The sequence below is a fragment of the Lipotes vexillifer genome, unplaced genomic scaffold (assembly GCF_000442215.2).
Source record: "Lipotes vexillifer unplaced genomic scaffold, Lipotes_vexillifer_v1.1 scaffold671, whole genome shotgun sequence".
Taxonomy (NCBI): Eukaryota; Metazoa; Chordata; class Mammalia; order Artiodactyla; family Lipotidae; genus Lipotes; species Lipotes vexillifer.
In genome coordinates, this window is record NW_006782851.1 from 3,505,286 (window position 1) to 3,525,213 (window position 19,928).

Below are 19,928 nucleotides of genomic sequence, written 5' to 3' on the forward strand. Positions count from 1 at the left end.
TCCCTACACCTCTAGGTGGGACAGGACTTTTCAACTGTCTTATGAGACAGACAGCAAAGGTGACATGGTTGGTATAATGTTAGTGATTCCTCACCTGGTTTTAGTTCTCCGTTTCTGAAAAAATATCGCTTGAAGTAAACGGCACTTCCGAAGAGGTACTCTCTTCCCCTCCCCCAAAGAGTCTGATAAATGCCAAGTTTAACATAGCTCTCTCTATCTATATATTTACCTGAAGGAGTCTCAGAAGCCTTAAGTTGCTTGTATTCACCCAAAGTCTCTAAAGGCAGACAGAGAGTGCAGCTTTTCCGAAACTTATCTAAAACCAGAAACATCATTTCACAGAAGAGCAGTGACAGCATCGCTCAGGAATTAGTGTTAAGCAATACAGTGCAGGAAAGCGGCTCTCAGAATATATTTCCATTTGCCTTCCTCAGATATGTGATGGCTCAGGACACCGCTCGGCCTTTCTATCTGCAGATGGAGAACTTTAGGGTCCAGATCTTGGGATGTTGCCAAGAAGCCTGCTGCAGGAACGCACTGGCGGCCCCTCCTGTCTAGGAAGCTTGTTTTCCTGCATAGACAGGGGTTACTCATGAGGGCCCTCCGCCCCCCTGTCCAGGGCTGCTGGGTCCAGGCTTCCGCCTCCCCTGCCAGGGATTCAGCCAGGGACTGAAAGTGTTTCTTGACCCCTCATCAAGTTATCAGTTCTCGGAAACCGACCGGTTGGCTCCCAAATTGTTCCCTGTGACCCACTTAACGTTTCCTGGTGGGGCCTCCTGGGCCCCGCGTCCTGGACGACAGCGCTTTTCCGTACCTAAGAGTTGCCTCCTTTTCTTCCCAATTAAGTCCCGGGGAACAGGGAAGAAGGCAGTTTAGCTGGAGGCCGAGGTCCCCGGTGTCCTGGCCAAGGCTGCAGGGACCCTGAGGTCTGGCGCCGGTGCCAGTGCAGAGCGAGCTCCAGGCTGGGTCTTCGATGCTGCCGGGGGAGCAGGAACCGGCAGCGACCTCTGAGGGAAGCTGCTCTCCTAGGCGTGTGGCTTAGGGAGCGTGGAGTTTCTTGGATCCCAGGGTCAGATGTACGTGACCTCGAGAGGCCACCAGCTCGTGGAGCTCGGGGTTGTGCTTTTAGGTGAGCTGTGGTTGCTGTCACCGTCCTTTGTGGCTTTGCATCCACTGGACTTACCGCGTATGTTTATGCTCTACTGGGCATCAGGGATACCAGCAAACTCTTACATTGCTCCGAGCACTTTACGTATGAAAATTCACTCCTAGGTCGTCAGCTGGGACTTGCACCGGGACCTATGGGTCAGGCTCTTAAGAGAACCCTGCATGCCGGGCGCAGAGGCACGGGGCAGGCGGGCCGCCTGCGCGGGGAGCAGTGGGGGAAGGGAGGGGATGCGGTAGCAGCGCAGGGGCTGGAGGGATGTGAGTGATGGGTGGAGCCATTTGGAGCGTCTGAAATGCGCAGAAACCAAGGGCCAACACCAAAGGACTGGCCCTCTGGGTGGCAACACCAGGGCGTCAGGGGGAGAGGCGGGCACTGGCGGTCACCACCAACCCCGGACGCTCCAGTGGCTGCCTCGTGCTCAGCTGTGCATTAGCCCTGGGACCCCTTCCAGCCTGAAGCCCCCCGATCAGGCTCGGGCCACATTAACCACAGGGCCAGTCCCCCTCTAGGGCCCGGACCCCGCGGCGGCTGACCGCCTCCGCTCTGCTTCCCGCACAGCTCACGCGCGGACACCAGGTGGCGCTCTCGTCCGTCAGCTACATCGGCTGCTCGCTGTCCGTGCTCTGCCTGACCATCACGCTCGTCACCTTCGCAGTGCTATCGTGAGTCACCTTCTGCCGTCCCCCGGGTCTCCCAAGAGGTTGGGCGGCTTTGTGCAAATGTCAGTGCCACTCCTGCCCACTTCGATTTCCCTTCTGGCACTTGTACTCGGGAGGCGGCAAATGCACGGTGTGTGACAGCTGGACGGCTGTTCCTCGATTACCTTCTGTTTTGAAATCTGGGGCGCAGGGAGGGGGCTCTGGGCGCTGGGAAAGAGAGAGGGGAGAGGAGGTGCCGTGGAATTGGAGGGCACCGGCTTCAGTTAACCTGGAAGGCTCTGGAAAGGTCCCTAGCCCACAAGGCTTTCTGTCCGCTGGCCAGGGGAGAGCCAGAACTGAGGACCCCCCCAAATGATATCAAAACAGCCAGAGCTTTGTGGGGCTGGGCCGCAGGAGGCCCCGGGGGTGGGAACACTGGAGGGCCCCTGCCTCCCTGCCGGCTTATGCCACGTCTGGTCAGAGACTGAGGGCACCCCGCAGCCCCCCAAGTGGAGGCCGGCAGCTCAGTCCACCCGTGGCCCTTTCTGAACTGGGACAGAAAACTAAGATGAGAGCCGTGAGTCTGGGCGGACAGCTGACTGAGCGCTGCTTGCACACTCCCCTCCGAGCTGCTGGGCCTCAGAGGAGGGCGTTCTCCCCACACCTGGATGGGCCCGCTCTCCGGGGACGCTCGGGAGTTTATCTGCCCCTCTTTCTCCACTCCTGGAGTTCCTCCTGGGGGTTCCCAGGTTTGGTTGGCGGGGGGCTGCGGCACCATCAGCAGGGGAGGCTGTCAGCTTCCCCGGCTCCCCCATCCCCACTGCTGCCCACCCGGGACCCGGGCGCCCTGGGGGGTGGGGGCAGGGGTACACCCTGGACACAGGAGCTTCTGGAGGGATCCGAGCCAGGTGAGAGGAGACTGGCGCAGGTTTGGAGGGACCCCAGCGTTTCGCTCAGGACCTTCCTCGTTCCCCAGCTATTTGCTCAGCAAGTCAACCCCACCCACGCGTAGTCAGCTCTGAGGACGCAGCTGCGCCCAAGACAGATAAAAACACATCTGGCTGCCGGGGGCGGGGGGGGGGGGGGACGTGCAGAAGAGCCGAAGCGTCGGTCAGTCTTCCTCGGCAGCGCCCGCAGGCTGGGGAGGCATCCCTGGGGTGAGATACCGGGTACGTGTGTTGTGTGCCGAGATGTGCGTCAGGCCGGGTTTGCGCGCACAATTTTTGGTGTGTGCTTACATAAGAGCCCACTTCTCCGCATCCTTTTCCCAGATCCCGATTACCTGCTGCTGCTCTACCGCGGACGCGGCGTCTTCGCCCTTTTCCGGGGGGCGCAGACAACGAGTGAGGATGCACAGGCTGCAGACACATCTTCACAGCCGTCCGTCCGAGCCCTGAGAGCAGTTCAGAGAGGAAGTGGGGCTCCTTCAGGCTCGGGAAGTTCTCTCTAACCCGGGAAGGGACTTCACTGCAGAGGAACGGCTGGTGCAAAGGCCCCGAGGCGGGAGCGGGCTGGGGGTCTTGGAGAACCTCCAGGAAAAGGGGCTCTGTGAGCAGGGGAAGGGACGAGCTGAGTCAGGCAAGGATCAGGCCCTGCAGGGCCTGTGGAAGGAGCTGCGTCGTTTCCGAGAGTAATAGGGAGCCATCGAGGGTTCACAGCCGGGAGTGGCAGCATCTGGGCTGGCTTATCAAGCCCTCCTTGGTGGCCTGACCCCTGCCTCTCTGCCCCCAGCTCGGTCAGCACCATCCGGAACCAGCGCTACCACATCCACGCCAACCTGTCCTGTGCCATCCTGGTGGCCCAGGTCGTGTTGCTCATCAGCTTCCGCTTCGAGCCGGGCACGGTGAGTGGCCCCCTTGGTCCTGCTGGGTCCACAGCGGGCCTCCCTCCCATCCGCTCTCCCCCGAATGTCACCAGGGGTGGCACCTTCCCCTGCTGGCTTCAGTTCAGAATTCAGACCACCGAATAGCCAGGCTATGTTTCCTCTGGGAGAGACAGGGAAGATGACAGGTATGAATGGCTTCCCTGCTCAGCATCAGTCTCGGTAATGACGACACTTACGGCCCTGACTGCGTGCTGGGCACCGTGCTGAGGGCTTACATAGACCCACTCAGTTAATCCTCATAACAAGCCCACGAGGTGGTGCCGTCGTAACCTGCCTGCTATAGATGCCAGGTTGAGGCACGAGGGAGTTACAGCCACTTACCCAGGGGGGCCTGGTAAGCACTGACCAGGTGCTGACCTCGTGCGGTCTTGCTGCAGACACTGCTCTCCATCGCTGCTCTGACCATGCACACAGCCACACCCCCTCTGCCTGCCAAGGGCCAGCCCTCTCTGCAAAGGGTCTGTGAGGACCCAGACCCACCTTTTCTCTCCCCTTTGTATCAGGCTGGGGGTTCTCCCGGGACCTAGGAAGTCTTAGATCTCACAGAAAGTGAAATGCTGAGACCAGATTGACCCAGGCTTGGGTGACGGGGGTTATAAACCTGGTTGAAGGGAAGAATCAGCAGAGATGTGCTCGCTCTACACCGGGAGGGAAGGGAACCAAGCAGTGTAAGCCAGTGGTCCTGGGGCGCGATCACGATTGGCTAATGGAAGATGAATTCTTTATCCCACGAAGTGAGCGTCAGCAGAGTGTCTTGTCCTCCCTGCCCAGCAGGGTCCTCAGCCCACCTGCCTGTCCTGGGGCTGCTGCCTAAGGAGACATCCGCCCTCCTCTGCTCACAGGTTTAGGGGTTCAGCCAAGCATCTAAGAAGTTCCTGGCTGTGCCGTGGACAGATGAGGCCTCTGCACCAGCCTCATTCTCTCCTACTGGATGCTTTTCAAGCTCCACTGTGGATCATCACACGGGGTTTTCTTAAAATACAGATTTGGGTTCAGCTGGAATTCCTATTTCCATCAGGTTTTCAGGTGATGCTGAGGCTGCCTGTCCAAGCCACACCGCGAGGAGTGAGCGCCCCCTGTGTGATGGCAACAGGAGGGGAAGCGGTCCAGGCGCCCATCATCCAGATGGCGACCCCAGGGACCGGGGGAATCTCCTGTGTGTCTAAAATCCCAGGCAGGGCTCTCAGTGATCCGCCCATTGGATCACCTCTGTGGCAGACAGGACAGGTGACTGTGGTGGCCAGTCTCTGTGTGGGGAGGGGCCGCTCCCCACATGAAAGGGGCAGCTGGTCCTAGAAGACGCAGGGCCACCGGTGCTGGGACTACAGAAACAACAGATGTGTCCCAGATTTAACAGAGCCTAATGGCCAGAAGCATGGCATTTCAGTAACTTGTTCCTTTTTGTTTTCTCCTGAGAATCAACGGATCAGGGGGCCTTGGGAGGACAGGACATGGAGCCCCCATAAAGACGGTTGTTCTTGGTTTTCATATTTGTTTTCTTCCCCAGGCTCCTGGTTCCCTGGCCCTTGTATCCGAGCTTAGGGATGGGTGGCAGTGGACTCACAGAGAGCATGGGTGGGGGGATCTCTGACTGAGGCTCCGGGGGGGATCTGAGCCCACATGGCTGAGCTTGGAGTTGTGGCCAAGACACTAGGAGCAAAAAGGGGGACCAGCAGACCGCTGCCGCCTTGGACAGGGGAGGATGAGCACGCAGAGCTGAGCAGGCCCGGCCCCTGCCTGCTTGTCACACAGAGGCAGGGGGGCCTCTGGATATCAGTGCCCCGAGCAGCCAGCAGGAACAGACATTACAGGTAGTTTGTGCACCTCTGTCCATTACACCTGCTGAGAGTAAAGTCCAGTGAAGCGGCTGTGTCACTCAGGCCTTTCGGCTCCAGGTAGGTAACCAACACCTCGAAATGGAGAACTGAAAATTCCTGAGTCTAGAGGTTTCAGCCACGTCACAGGCTGCTCTCTCTCTGCCCCTCCACTCCCTTCCCCTCACGCGCTCCACTCTGCAGGCCTCGCCTCCGGGCCGGGGTGGCTTCCCCAGCTCCGGGCTCCTGTCCTTGGGTTCCGGCGTCCGAAGGAAGGAGGGAAACCTGCTCACCGGCACCTCCGCCCACCCCAGAACCCACGCCCCGCAACCCGGCCAGTCACGTGCCCACCCCTGAGCCAATCCTGCTGCAGGGATGGGGATGTTTATGCTGATTGGCCGGACCGAGTCCCTGCCCTCCCAGGAACCAATCACTGTACCCGGGAGGGGGTGTGGTGCAGTGATTGGCTACTGCCTGAGTCACGTGCCCCACTCAAATCCCTCAGCTGGGAAAGGCAAGACGTGACTCCCCAGGAAGAAAGTGAGGCCACGTGTTTAGAAGGCGCCCCCCAGAACGTGGGTGCAGGGACGTTGAGACAACAGCAAGCACCCACTGCTCGCACGCCGAGAGCGCTTATCCTCCCTGCCATTGCTTTGGTCCTAGACCCCATGCCAGGTGCTGGCCATGCTCCTGCATTACTTTTTCCTGAGCGCCTTTGCGTGGATGCTGGCGGAAGGGTTGCATCTCTACAGCATGGTGATCAAGGTCTTTGGATCAGAGGACAGCAAACACCGCTACTACTATGGGATAGGATGGGGTAGGTGGGGATGGGATTGGATAGGATAGGGTGGGATGGGATGGGGTAGGGAGGGCTGGAACAAGTTAGGTGGGGATAGGATGGGGTAGGTGGGGATGGGATGGGGCAGCTGGGGCAGAGGTGGGTTGTGATTTCATCTTCACGTGAAACACCTCTAAGAGGCCAGGTGCTCTGCGGGCTGAACTTCCCCTCACTGTTTTTCAGAAAAGTCAGTTTCCGTGTGGGGTGCTTTGGATTTCTCTGTTCTAATGGTCGGCTTCCCTCCTCCCTGGGAAAAATCCCAGAGGCACTGCTCTGGAGCCGGTGCGGGGACAGTGGCCTGCTTCTCTTGGATTGACACCCCGGCTTTAATGCAGGGCACCAGGCAGGGATGGTGGCCTCTAATCTCACAGTGTATGGGTGCCCTGGGACGAGGGCAGTCAGGGCCCCGTATTCTCAGCCAGTCACGCCTGGGATGGACCCTGTACACTATGGGTTGTGGTTGGAGGGAGGAAAGGAATTCTGATCTCTAGGGTCGCTCTTACCTGGAATAGAGTTTCTGCCCCGTGGTGCTGGGGAGAATGAGGAATGCAGGCAGCCTGCCCCAGGGAGATATTGCGGCTCTAGACTGGGTCCCGGGGGAGGGAGCCTGTCTTGTTGGCCACAGCTGCCTGGAGTGGAGCAGGTTGTAGCCCAGGTGTCCCAGCGTGTCAGGTTTACCCAGACTTAGTAGGTTTTCTTGAATAAATTTTTCTTAATTTGCTGCATGCCCTTAAGAAAATTTATAGAGACTCTAAGTGGTTGTGTTGTTTTAAAGCTAACTTGCACGAGTTATGGTGGTCCTTCAATCTGGGAGTCACCTCCCCAGTGGCTTGACTTTCTTGAACTTCCTTCTTGCCCATCCTGAGGAGCCCCAAGGCACAGGAGACCCTGCTTCCTGCCAGAGTAATTGACGCCTGGCATTCTTGCATCTGCTGTAAAGCATTAATGCAGCATAAGGGACCTGCTACCCGTTTCTAGTTTTCTTGCGATAGATTTAATTTTCACAGTCCTCATGGCGCAGGGAACAGACAAACATTTTACTTTGTGCTTTGAGCTCCTAGCGTAGTTCATTTGGGGGACGTAGTGGAGGTAAGTTATGTGCCCCTCCTGGCTTTCCCGGGGGCCCACGTGGAGAGAGGAGACACAGCAGCTGCCTCCCAACTGGTGTGGCCTCGCAGGGAACTCCCGGTGCTTGCCAGTGACGCCCTGCGTCCCGCCTGCGGGCAGACTGGCCGTCCCTGCCGCGCGTCTCCTCACCTGGACGCCTGTGCTCTGGCTGGGCTCCTCGCAGCAGGAACGTCCACTCCTCTCCGTTTCCCTCTTGGTGAGCCCAACTCAAGCATGACTTTCTCCTTCCATCCTGCCTTGTCTCCTTGACAGAGGAGGGTCGCTTCTGCCTCTGGCTTCTGACTTCATTGAGTAAAAGGATTTACAGGACAAGTGACCAACCACCTGTAATGGCTAGTTTCTTTATGGGAACGGTCAGATAGTTTAGAGATATGTGCGCACACACACACGCACACACCCTGTAGCCACAGCAAGGACAGTTGAAATGAATTAAAAGTGTGGAGTTTGTCTCTGCTGTGACAGGAGTCGTGTATGTTGGTTCAAGATGGAGGTGTGGGTCATAATCCAATCCAGCCCTGAAGGATCTCTTCTTTGGTCTGCACAGTGTTGGAGGAAAAAAATGAATGATTTGCCAATACTTAAAAATGGAGAGATTTTGCATAAAATTATAGAGTTCTTTTGAAAGGTGAGGTGATCTGGGAACCCTGAGCTTCTGTTCCTACTTGACAGCATTGGCTGCGACTGTATGGTTTCTGATACCAGTGCCTCCCCTGTGGGTGTCTGAGTGTACAGCCTCTGTCAGACGCTCCCTGCAAATGGAGCGCCGGGCTGAGTTCCAGCAGGGCTCTGTCTCGACGTCAGCGTCCCCTTAACTGATTTCCTCACGGCTCTGAACTGCGTCCTTCCTTCTCATTGGGTTCGACTTGGCTGTGGGCCTAAGTACAGACAGTCTGCAGGTGGCTGGCCTCTCTCTACCTGCAGTTATGAATTAAGGGGGAGCTGGAGGCTGACCCAGGGCCCGGGGGGGTCACCCTGCAGGGGGGGGTCCCCCAGAGAGAGGCCACTTCCCTGGAGATTTGCACCGTGCTCTTACCCTGACCTTCAAACAGTATCATTTTTTGAAACTCAAGGACTGTTTTTTTGGCTGAGTTGGGATTGGAGGTGTCAAATTTAACAACATACCTGAAGTTTAGCTGCATGTCAGGTCCTATGCTTGAACTTGAAAGGTGAGTGTAATGTAATATCTGTCCTCAAGGGGTCCATGTGGGAACGGGGAGAGCAGGTGAGTGAGAAAACAGTTGAGCCTTTACACGTCGGTGCGGTAGACATGAATCTCTGACCACAAACAGCAGATGTGAATCTCTGACCACAAACTCAGAGGTGAAAGAAATAATCATAAACTCAGAAGCGAAAGAAATGCAACTTGCTTTATTTTTCTCTGTTACGACTTCATTGCTTTTGTGAGTGCCCACTCATCTGAGGGTGGAAACGTCATCAGAGTTCATTCTGGAAGCCGCCTTTCTCTGAAGTTGTGCTGGTGTCCCAGGGAGGTGACACAGCGCCAAGACCCTGGGACGTGCATCAGTCAGGGCAGGCTAGGTTACGCTGCCGTAACAAGCAGCCTCCAACTCACATGGGTTGAAAACAGTAGCATTTATCTGCTGTTTACACTGCGTGTCCTCAGCGGGCCAGTGGCAGTGGGAGGGGCTGTGCTCGGGACAGTCCCTCAGGAGCCCGGGGTGATGGAGAAGTTACTGCCTGGAGCCACTGCTGGATGCTGTGAGAGAGAAGACGACCTGGGTAGATGTCACCCGGGAAATCAGCACTTAGCCGAAAGAGGCATGGGTCAATTCTGTTCACAACTCACTGCCCAGAAGGAGCCAACAGCTCAACAGCCCCAGGGTGCAGAAATGCAAAGCCGCCACGTGCCCAGAGTGAGGCATCCGGAATGTGGCACAGTGACTTCGACTGGAGGGCGAGCCACTTGTCTCCCAGCGTTGTCATCTCTTTGCCCCTTCGCTGTCGAGTCATCCCCGCCCCTGTGTTGGGTTTCATATCATCCCTCCTCTCTGGGTTAATATTTCACAGCAACACTCCTGATGGCTGCCCCTCACATCGCCCCTCCCTCCTTCCCTGGATCTTAGGGGCAGCAGCCAGGGAAGCACCAATGTGGTCCCTCTGAAAGGTCACCACATTCCAAAGAGAGCACGTCTTGAGCGCCACGAAGTCAACGTCCATAGGACAGGACCAGAGGAGCCCCAAACTGCGGAAGCGGGTCAAGCGTCTGCGTGGGTTATGGGGTGTGAATTTCAGATGATAGCAACAGTGGGAAAGGCCTCAGAGCTGGTTAATAAGAGTGGAGATCATTATACACAGACGGGCTTCATACATCAGCGCATCCTGCATCACATCCATGGGCGCAGCGCGTGTGATCCTCACCACAGCCTGATGGGACGTGCTGTCATCGCTGTTTCCAGAGTGAGAACGTGGCGGCCCAGAGAGGCTCAGCTGGTTCCCTGAGGCTGCACAGCTGTTCTGGGGGATCCTGGGAATAGAACGCGGTGCTGTGGCTCCTGCAGCACGTTTCAGAGAAAGCAGAGGGTAGGGCCCACCTTCGTCTCAGACCCTTCCAGTCACCGCCCTGCGGCCTGTCCTCTGAGTGTCAGTGTTGCTTTGGGGATCGTAGGAGAAACGCTCAGTTGTGCAGCCAGGAAAAGAATCCCCTCCTCCGCTTAACTTTGCGCAGAAAAGAGATGCCAGCCCCTGACTTGCGCCCCCGCCGTGGCCACGATCGGGGGAGGGAGACGTGGTGTTGACTCAAAGTGAAGCCTGGAAGCCGAAGCCTTCCAGGCACCTCGGGTTCTTACTGCACCTTCCACAACACCCCCGGACGGGGCCTTGGGGACTCTGCAGGGTCCCGTGTGCACCTGCTGGGCTGTCCTGTGGACCCAGAGCTCACACAGTGCCCGCTCCTCCCACACCCCAAGGCTTGAGCTTCCTTGGGAAGATGGGATGGGGGGGAGTCTTGGTGCCCGATGTCCCCAGGGCCCCTCACCATCTCAGGGCCTATGTGATCCTCCCAAGAGAGCCAGGCAGCGGGGTTCCCTGCAACGTCTGAGGAAACCGAGGCCCCAAGCGAGTGGGCGGCAGGCTGTGGGCCAGATCCTCAGCGTCCCCCTTGTCTCCTGTGACTCTGAGTCCATCAGGGCAGGAGGGCCACAGCCAGAGGCTCCGACACCGAGAAAAGCTCTGGCTTCCATGAGGTCGTGCACACGGGTAGAAAACCCGAGTGTGACGGCGGGTCAGCAGTGAGAGGTGCGTCCCCTCCTGGCCCCTGGCCTGTCCACCTCTCCCCAGAGGCTGCTTGTTGGTCTCCTTTGAGGGCCCAACGACTGTCTTGTCCGGATGTCCTGTGATGTCGTCAGACTATTTTGACATCAAGGCAAAGTGTTTCAGAGACAGGACCACTCTCCAGAGACTCCTTTTCAAGGAGATCATTTAACACTGATCCTCAGAGGGCCAGTGTGGAGCTGACCAAGCCACCAGAGGTCGCAGGAGGGCTGAGGCCTTGAGGCGCCCAGGACTGGAGCCGGGAGCAGGCTTCCCTCTGGGTCCTGGAGTATATCTCCCACGGGCTGGGCAGGCTCGGCCAGAGGGGCACAGGAGCCGCCTGTTCTAATGCATCTTCCCCTGCGCCCTTTTATCCTAGCAATCTGCAAAATGCAGTGTCCTGGTCAGGAGCCCTTTCTCCTCACCACCCTCTGGAGGGGAGGGTCAGTGGGTGGAAAGGGACCCTTTGCTGTCTCTTCTCCCCCCTCCCTTCCCTGCAGGGGAGCAGAGGCAGGTGCTGTGCTCACGGCACTGATCACACAGAGGCCCTGGGCATGCCGCTTCCCCAGCAGCTGGAAGGGTGTTGTTTTCAGATACAGAATCAGATTCACAACAGACCTGCCCTAAAATGCATGTGTGTGTGTGTGTGTGTGTGTGTGTTAGTTATCTCTTCGTTTAGACTCTAAATTCTTGGAGCCTAGGGGCTGTTCTGTGTCCTCAACACTTAGCACACATTTCTTTGTACACATCAGGTATAAAATGAATAAATGAATGAACGAGTCAGAGGAGACTGGAGCAAGCTAATAAAATATTCTGCTCTCATTTCCTACAGGTTTTCCTCTTCTGATCTGTATCATTTCAATAGTCTTTGCCATGGACAGTTATGGAACAAGTAAGAAGTAAGTGGAGGGGTGATCCCTGTGTGGGCAGGACTCCCGTGGGGAGGGGCACAGTGAGGGTCCCCATGGCTCGTTGTCTTGCTGTGTTCTCCTCGGGGAGGGGTCGGTCCAAGGCTGGTATCCTCCAGCCCTGGCAGTAAAAAAGGGCTGATAGAGGGAGAAACACCCCCGGCGGTGCTCTGGGCTTTTTCCCACCTTGGAACTAGCATCGAGGGGGTCAGAGCGCCTCCTGCACTGGGTGGCCCGGATAAGTCTCTGATGCGAGGTTTTCATCCATGTGGCTGTCCTGGACGCACAGTCTGGTCACCTGTGGAGCCCTGTTTTGTGCTGACCCTTTCTTGGGGTGGTCAGCAAGTGCCTAGTACATAAGAAGTCCCATTAAATTACAGCCAAGTGAATGGGACTGTGTGAATAAGGGTAGTCTGATGTGCACCCGCGGGGGGGCGTTCTCATCGCTGGGGCAGCAGCAGACGGGACTGTGTATGTGCCAGACCTCGTGCCGCTATTTTGAAACTGCAGCTGGTGGGTCCCTAGTTGAATCAGGAAGAGGCTGGGTTGGGACTGTGCAACCAGGTCAGGTGTTCACCTTCCAGAAATTTGAATTCCTTTCCTACCAAAGAGAAAGAGGCTTTAGCTCACCTGTCTTTAGGGAGCTGCCCCTCTCCTCAGCCAAAAGCGGAAGAACCACTGAGTGACAAATGCCACGGAGAGATTTTAAGAGGAGAGAGAGGGAGTTAAACACTGTTCCAGCTTCAGCCTGAGATAATTTCTCAGCTGAGTTGCTAAACTGGGAGGAATCTGGCTTTTTCTACTTTAGGACAACAATTTCCTGAAGATAAAGCACTTAAAGAAAGCGCTGAGTCCATGCTGAAATAAGAATGATTAAACAACCATTGTTCTGGCCCGTTCCTTGCAAGCCTGCGTGGTGTCCGAAGCCAAGGCACTAATTAAAAGAAGAAACTTCTCAGACACATCTCAAGGGCACTTGTTCCATGTCTTTCCATCTGGGAGCGTGCAGGTGCTGGGCCACCCACGGTGCGTCTCAGCTCCAGGGTCTGTTTCTGATGTCAGCCTCTCACCCACTCATGTGCCCGAGAACGAGGCAGCCCCAGCAAAGGCCCCGAAGCTCACTGAGTGTCTGGGGAGGACCGGGGATCTGAAGGTCCTCACCCACTTAACCTTCTGCACGAAAATGGTGGAAAGCACAAACTTCCTCTTGCAGAATTCTCACCCTCCCAGGGAGCCTGGGTTAGAGCTGCCCCTTTGCAGAGGGACCACCAGACTCGACGTGTGTTTCCATGTTAAGTGCCGCATCCTCAGACGGGAGGCTCTTTTCTCCAGGCTCTGGGCTCCAGGTGGGAACGAGCCTCTTACAGGCTCTGTCACCTGTCTGGGGCATTTCGTGTCTCCTGGTCCAGGAGGTCTCGGGGGAGGACGCGGGCAGCAAGGCAGGGCGCAGGCGTGGACTCGGGTCCCCGAACGTCCCTGGGCCTCAGCTTCCTCCTCTGCAGGGTGGGGTCATCACAGCGCCTGCCTCAGGGGCGCCGTGGGGTTACGGGGGGGCGGTGCTGTGCTGTCAGGGGGCTGCGCTGGGTGAGCAGGCGTGAGTGAGTGACCAGGTGGCCCCGCAGGGACGTCCACGTCCTGCGTCCGTGAGGATGCACCGTGCGCCTCACCAGACCCTGGCGGGTGTGCCGCGCCCCCGGGGCTGCCCCCAGATCCAGGGAGGTGACGTGTCTCAGGGACCCCGGGCTCTTAGCGGTTCTGATGCTCCGGAGAGGAAGATGGTAGTCCTGCCTGAGTTCCTGGAATCATGTCTCGTAAGCCAGGAGCAATTTCATATCCTCGTACTGGACCCTGCCTCCCAGATGAGGCTTCTCTGGAAATGAGAGCCGTGGCTGGGATCCACTGGGACCTTTCGTCTCGGTTGTGGAGCGGGGTCGGGGGATGGCACTGCCGGGAGATGGAACTGACCGACAGCTGATGAGGACGAAGGTGGTCCATGCTGCGTCACGTGATGCCTCCTCACTCCTTGAATCCCTGCAGAAGACACTAGTGAAGTCAGTATTTGAAATGCTCTGGAAGGAAGCCGGCCCCTGGCAAAAGCCCATTTATTTATTTCTTGTAATAAAATTCAAACTTCCTTTGGATTTTGGCTAGACTCTTCAGAGATGGCGAATTTTTCCACTAACCAGGTGACCTGTAAAAGCCTTCTTTTCCTCGAGCCAGTCTACAGACCTGGAACATTCTTCCCAAGAGCGGGAGGCGTGAGGTCATGGACAGGATACAGACACGTTTGTAGGGATTAACAATGTCATTGTGACTGTGCCCCACGGTGTCCCTGTACTGTCCTGGACACAGGGCCCCTGGGACGTGGGATGATGCACTGGAGTAACCCTCTGCCCCCTTCCACAGTTGCTGGCTGTCGCTCGGGAATGGTGCCATCTGGGCCTTCGTAGCTCCTGCTCTGTTCATCATCGTGGTACGTCCTCTGCCGTGCGGGCGCGGAGCTGGGCTGGGGAGGGGCTGGAGTGCAGGAAGCCCTGGGCTTTGTGGAGGTGCAGCTGGGCCCCCTGAGAGCACGTCCTAAGCTGGGGCAGCATGGGTCCTGTTACAGCCCCTCATGGGGGTGTGACCCAGAGCCTCCTTTCCCCGAATGATACTCAGGAAGGTTGGGCAGGTTTTCAGGTTTAATGCAGATCTGTTTAAGGCCCTCGGTGCTTTTCATGCTGAAGCAGCAGGTGTGGGTGTGTGTCCAGGAGGGGCAGTGCAGACCCACTGGTTCTTTTCTTTCCCGATGCTCTTCCATGATTTCCTCACGTGCACATCTCCGTGGTCAAGGAGATGCAGGAACCAAGGCTGTGTTAGGGAGTTTTCGTCAGAGCCTCCCGAGAACCACACGAAACAGAATTCCTGTGATAATGAGGGACCTACTCAGAGAGGGTGACAGAAATGGGGATCTCTAAGCTCACAGTCAGGAACGTTTGCCGTGGCTCTGCGTCTGGGGTTCAGACGAGGCCGTCTCCACGTGGTTCTGGCGCCCCACTTCTCAGCTCTGTTTTCCTATCAGTTGGCTCCATTCTTAGACAGCTTGCCCCAGATGCTGCTAAGAAACTCTAGGACCACACAGAATTGTAATAACTGCCACGGGGGGAAAAAAAAACCCTCCTTTGTTGTTCTTGCTATTGTTCTACCGGCCCGTCCCACCAAATCCTGGGATCGATTTTCATCATTTCTGATGGGCCTGGCTTGGAACTCTGCCCACCACGGGCCCCTCGCTGAGGTCAGAGGAGCAGAATGCTCTGACTGGCCAGAGGAATGGAATGTTCTGATTGGCCAGCCTTCACTGAAGCCAGTGGAAGCAGAATGTTCTGATTGGCCAGCCCTCACTGTGACCAGAAGAATGAAATGCTCTGATTGGTCAAAGGACTGGAATGCCTTGATTGGCCAGGCCTGGGCCACAGCTCTAACCCTGGGTCCTTATACTTGGTTTCCCATGAAGTTATTTAACGTTAATAATAAAGCTCAAGTTTATAGAGCATTTTTTTTTTTTTTTAAGATCTGAATGTGTTTTTACATTAAATTTCTCCCTTACTTGCCCCTAAATTAGCTGCTTGGAGAGATGGAAATTTCTGTTATTAAAAGGGGCAAGTTACGGTGCAGGGAATAGGTAGAATGATGAAATCCTGGCCCGTGACGGCAGCTGTACTAGTCTAGGCGCCCCCTCCTCTCTCCCCCACACCCTTCCACTCGCCCTCTTCCTTTCCTTCTCTCTCCTCCCCCTTCTCCCCCGGTGCTAGTAAACCAGCTTGAGTGCCCTTGAGTAGAAAAGGCTCAGTCCTGGGAAACAGGGGAATCAGGCATGGCTGGTTCCAGGCACTCAGTGATGTCCACAGGTATCATCTCCTACATAGCCCGTGGCCCCATTGCCTCCTTGCTGGCTCCATCTCAGGCAGGCTTTCCTGGCGGGGGGACATGATGGAGCTGGTACCCTGACACATCCTCCAGCTCTGCAGTTCAGGGTAAGGAGGGAGGCACTGTTCCCAGCAGTCCCAGCAGAAGTCCCAGGGAAGATTCTGATTGGCTCCCATGGGTCAGGTGTCTGTTCCAGAGCCAATCACTGAGGCTTGGGTGGAGGCAGGTGATTGGTCAGGCCCAAATCACATGACTCTCCAGGGGCAGGGTTTATTATTTCATCCCCCTGAACTCTCGGGGCTAGAGGTGGGGATCCCCAAGAAGCCCTAGGAAAAGGGCCTGGGAGAGGGGGCTGCCAGTACCAGGGTGCTGAGCCTGGCTGGGGTCTGGTCAGAGGTGAGGCATCGCCATGCTGTCCCAGTCTGGGCATCTCTCCCCACAAGTGTTGGGGGCTGACATCAAGGCACCCCCCATCCCTCCTGCCCACCTTGTGCAAATCCACAAAACACACTCTCCACACCCTTGGCTGAGACCCCAGAACATGCTCTCCACGCACCCCCAGGGTGGGAGCCAGGCCATGCTCACTGCCTCTGAGGGTGCTGCCTTTGAAGGGTGTTGAGCCCCCAGGTGAGCCCGCTACTGAAGGTGAGGGAAGGGACTCCAGCCAGAGACACTTGAGCCTTTGGTGTCCTCATCTGTCGCCTACCCTATTGGGTGTCCCGGCTGTGGTGGCACATGAACTGTCCTCCCAATCCTAAGGACAGATCCAATGTTCTGTGTCACCAAGGATGGCTGCCGGAGGATGGACTTATTTGGAGAGGGTCTGTGGATGGCACTGAAGCCCACCGCTCCTGCATCCCCTCCATGTGGATCTTTCCTAAACGCTGTGAAGCCAGCCCTCCTTTCGCTCACCCCCCTGCTCCCTTCCCCAACGGCTGATTTGAAAGCTTCTTTAGACTTTGTTCCAAATTCGGTGGTACTGACTGAGGCCGTGGGCCCTGGTGGTTAATTAGAAACGTATCCAAGGGAAGACGCCTAAAGATGTGGCTTTTTCCTCCTTAATTAAAATTCCACTCGGACATCCTCAGGCCACACAGAGGTGCAGCAGCATCTTCTTGGTAGAGGGTTTCCAGAAGGGCAGAGTGGGGGGCATCATCGGGGTGTCGTCGTCTGTTCGGGACATGAGGGAGGGCGGTGGCGCCAGCCCCACACAAGCTCCCCCGTTCAGGCTGCGTTGACTCCGCTCCCCTCTATGCCGGTCCCCTGCCAGGTGACGTGTGCTCAGGGGTGTCCACAGCCACGGGGACAAGTGGGAGATGGGGGCATTCTCTCCCTGACGTGCTGGCTCTGGAGCCTCCTGGGTCCCCGTGGCCCCAGCCCCGGGCCTCTGTGCCAGAGGAGAGGCGGGGCTGTGCTCCCAGCTCTGCAGGGCTCGTGGGCCCACCGGCCTCTCTGTAGCGTCCGCGCAGGGCCCTGGTGGGAGGGGTGGGCGACAGGGAGACGGGAGCCTTGCGGGCGTCAGCTGGGTGCCCCTCCCATGCCACTCCCCTCCTGTTCTCAGTGTCCCCGGGGGGCCGGTCCGGATGGACACGGACCAGGCTCAGAGGGAGGGAGGAGACGGGGGCCAGGAGTGCACCCCCTGATCCCTCGCACAGGGCAGTGGGTGCACGGTGCTCCGTCCCCCACAGGCCACACTCCTGTCGGCAGCGCTGGCCCAGCCCTGGCCGCGGGGTCCCTGAGGCTGTCCCTCTGCCCTTCTGTGTCACAGGAGCTGGTGTCCCCAGCACCCCGTGAGCCCTGGCCGTCCGTCCAGTTGCTGGCTCCCTTGTGGTGCTTGGGATGTTTTCCTTCTCTGTCCATCACAGACGGTTAGAATCACACTGCTGTGTCACCTCTGCGAGGGAAGGGGGACTGCAGTCTGTGCCAGTCCAGGGCGATGGCACAGCAGTTCTGTAAAGGAGACCTCCTTCCAGGAAGGGCTTCCAGGTCGGGGAAGGGACAGGACTGCGGTCTCAGGGCGTCCGTCCTTGGCGTTAACCCCGAGCTCCGAGTACAGGCCCGGGTCCTTCCATCAACTGCTACTGAGGTGGTGCGTTGTCATGGTGACACATCCCTGAGCTCTCCCTCCAGGCTGTGGCCTGTCCCAGGGCTGCGTGAGGGCCATCTGCAGTCACTTTCCCACCCGATCTTTCACAGGGTGACAGAGGCCCCCGTGAGCGACCCCGGGCCGCCCTCCCTTCCTGCCCCTGGGGTCCGGGAGGACCACTCGCCTCGTCACCCAGACGGAGGCTCAGGCTCAGACCCGACTCCAGTCCCCCCGCCTGATCAACCCTCCTGGTCAGAGCGCGGGCAGTGGCAGGGGTGGAAGGGGAGCGAGTGTGGAAGGCCTCGCCCTGCTGTCTCTCTGTGCTGACTTAACCCCCAGGTCTGCAGGGCCCGGCAGCATCGCCCGCTCCCAGACTCCCCGGCTGAGCTGGCTGTTTCCTCTGACTTTGGTCAGTGACGGCGGGGGATCCGAGGCGGCCCTGCCTGGATCCTTCCCTACCACCCACCACAGCGAGGGGTCCAGCAGCAGGGTCCCCGCATCCCATGTCCTCCAGGCTCGCTGGAGCCCTGCTGTCCTTCCAGAGAGGGCGTTACCTCCGCCCCAGGCCCTCTCCTTGACATCAGCCATGCACCTGCGAGGACTGCAGTTCTCACACTTGTTAGTAATGGAATCCCTGGGGAGCTTGGGAACGGTTTCTGCCTGAGCCCCACCTGGGAGGTTCTGGGTTTACTGGAACTTTCAGAGCTCCCAGTGATTCCGGTGTGGAGCTGGCTTGCAGTCCGAGGTGGGCTGTGGGAAGTTGGAGAGCCCTGGGCTGGGGGGAGGGGATGTCCGCTGAAAACGGTCAAACGCAGGGTCAGCTGGCTGCGGCTCATGCGGTAAATCCCGCGCAGGTGCCGGGCACTTATTTACAAACTGCGGCGGCTGTCACGCTGCAGCTGTTGAGTTTAGCTGTTACAGTAGAGACTGGGAGGCCTGAAAAGCCAAAAATGTTTGCTCCCCGGACCTTGAGAGAAAAAGCATGCAGACCCCAGGCCAGGGGATGCAGCAGAGGGGTCCTGAGACCCAGCCTCTCCAACTGTCAGGGCTCAGGCTGGCCGGGGGCGGAAGTGTCCCGTGTTTCTCATTTCCTCTGAGGACCCTGGGTTGTGCCATGTTGAGTCGTGCCGCATTGTCCCCAGAGGCACTCCGAAGACAGCAGATTTCAGCATCACATGTAGGGCCCGGCCCCATTGTGTAACTTGTGCAAAGCTCTGTTCGGGCGCATGTTCACGTGAGCACGTCTGTGGGAAAGAAATGTCTGGATGGATGCACACGGGATGGCGTTCTCCAAAGAGGGGTTTGTGTCCGGGGGGTACTTGCTTGCACATCCCATCCATTTAAAAACAGCCACATGTCACGTGCATCATTTTAAACTAAAACACTTTGGAAGGTGCATGTTCGTGTTGGGGTGTGCAGCTTCACTGTGTCCCGGTGAGGTTGGTCTCGGACGGACAGGAACCTGTGGGACGGGATTGTCACCGTGGCGCCTGGTGGGCCCAATGCTGGGAGGGAAAGGGCAGAACCGAGCCCCTTCCGGTTCACAGCTTACCTGTCACCCCACTGCCAAATATGCACCCACCAACTGTCCCTTCACAAACTGGTCTCCCCGATTATGAAGGGACATGGATGCCATTTCCTGGGCGACTCCAGTGCGGCTGAGTGCAAAAGTGCCCACGGGGCAGGCAGGTCTTACAGAAGCAGGGACGCCATGGGCCACAGGGGCCACCTTAGCCTGAGCCCCGCCAGGGGGCTTGTTCCATGCTGGCGCCACCCGGGAAAAAGGCCTCCAAGTCCGGGAAGAGAAAGAGTCTAGAGTTTTAAAATCCTCCTCTCACCTGGGGAGAGGCCAGGCTAGTTGTGTGACTCTACAAACACAGGTACGTAAATAAAGATACATAGATACATAGATCCAGTTACCAATTCCTAAGAACAGATATGCACACGGGTACAATTACAATGATAGTTACAGACGTAAAGATACAGAACCATAAATACCTACATGGACATAGAAACAGGTATAGATACACACGAAGTGTTTATTATGTCTTTATGTGTGTCTGCATGTATAACCTTTCACTGTGAGATCGTGAATCACATCCCAGTGATTTTTCACAAATACTTAAGTGGCCCTGAGTCCGGTCAAGAAACAGAGCGTGGTCCCAACCCCAGAGCCCTGCCCAGCCGTTCCCTCCCCCCAGCAAAAATCCCCGTGGTCTTGAGTGTGTCCTCCCTCCACCCCTCCCCTCCTTTTTTTTTTTTTTTTTTTTTTTTTTTTTTTTTAATT

General features: G+C 57.2%; 1 protein-coding gene across 1 annotated transcript in view; it reads left to right on the plus strand.

The window, feature by feature from the left end:
- Positions 1-19,928, plus strand: part of ADGRD1 (adhesion G protein-coupled receptor D1) — a 139,301-nt gene that overhangs the window by 107,583 nt on the left and 11,790 nt on the right. The window contains exons 16-20 of the mRNA XM_007455454.1: positions 1,727-1,830; positions 3,538-3,649; positions 6,169-6,322; positions 11,574-11,640; positions 14,056-14,122. Coding sequence (XP_007455516.1) covers positions 1,727-1,830; positions 3,538-3,649; positions 6,169-6,322; positions 11,574-11,640; positions 14,056-14,122 — 504 coding nt within the window. The remainder of the gene's footprint in view (positions 1-1,726; positions 1,831-3,537; positions 3,650-6,168; positions 6,323-11,573; positions 11,641-14,055; positions 14,123-19,928) is intronic.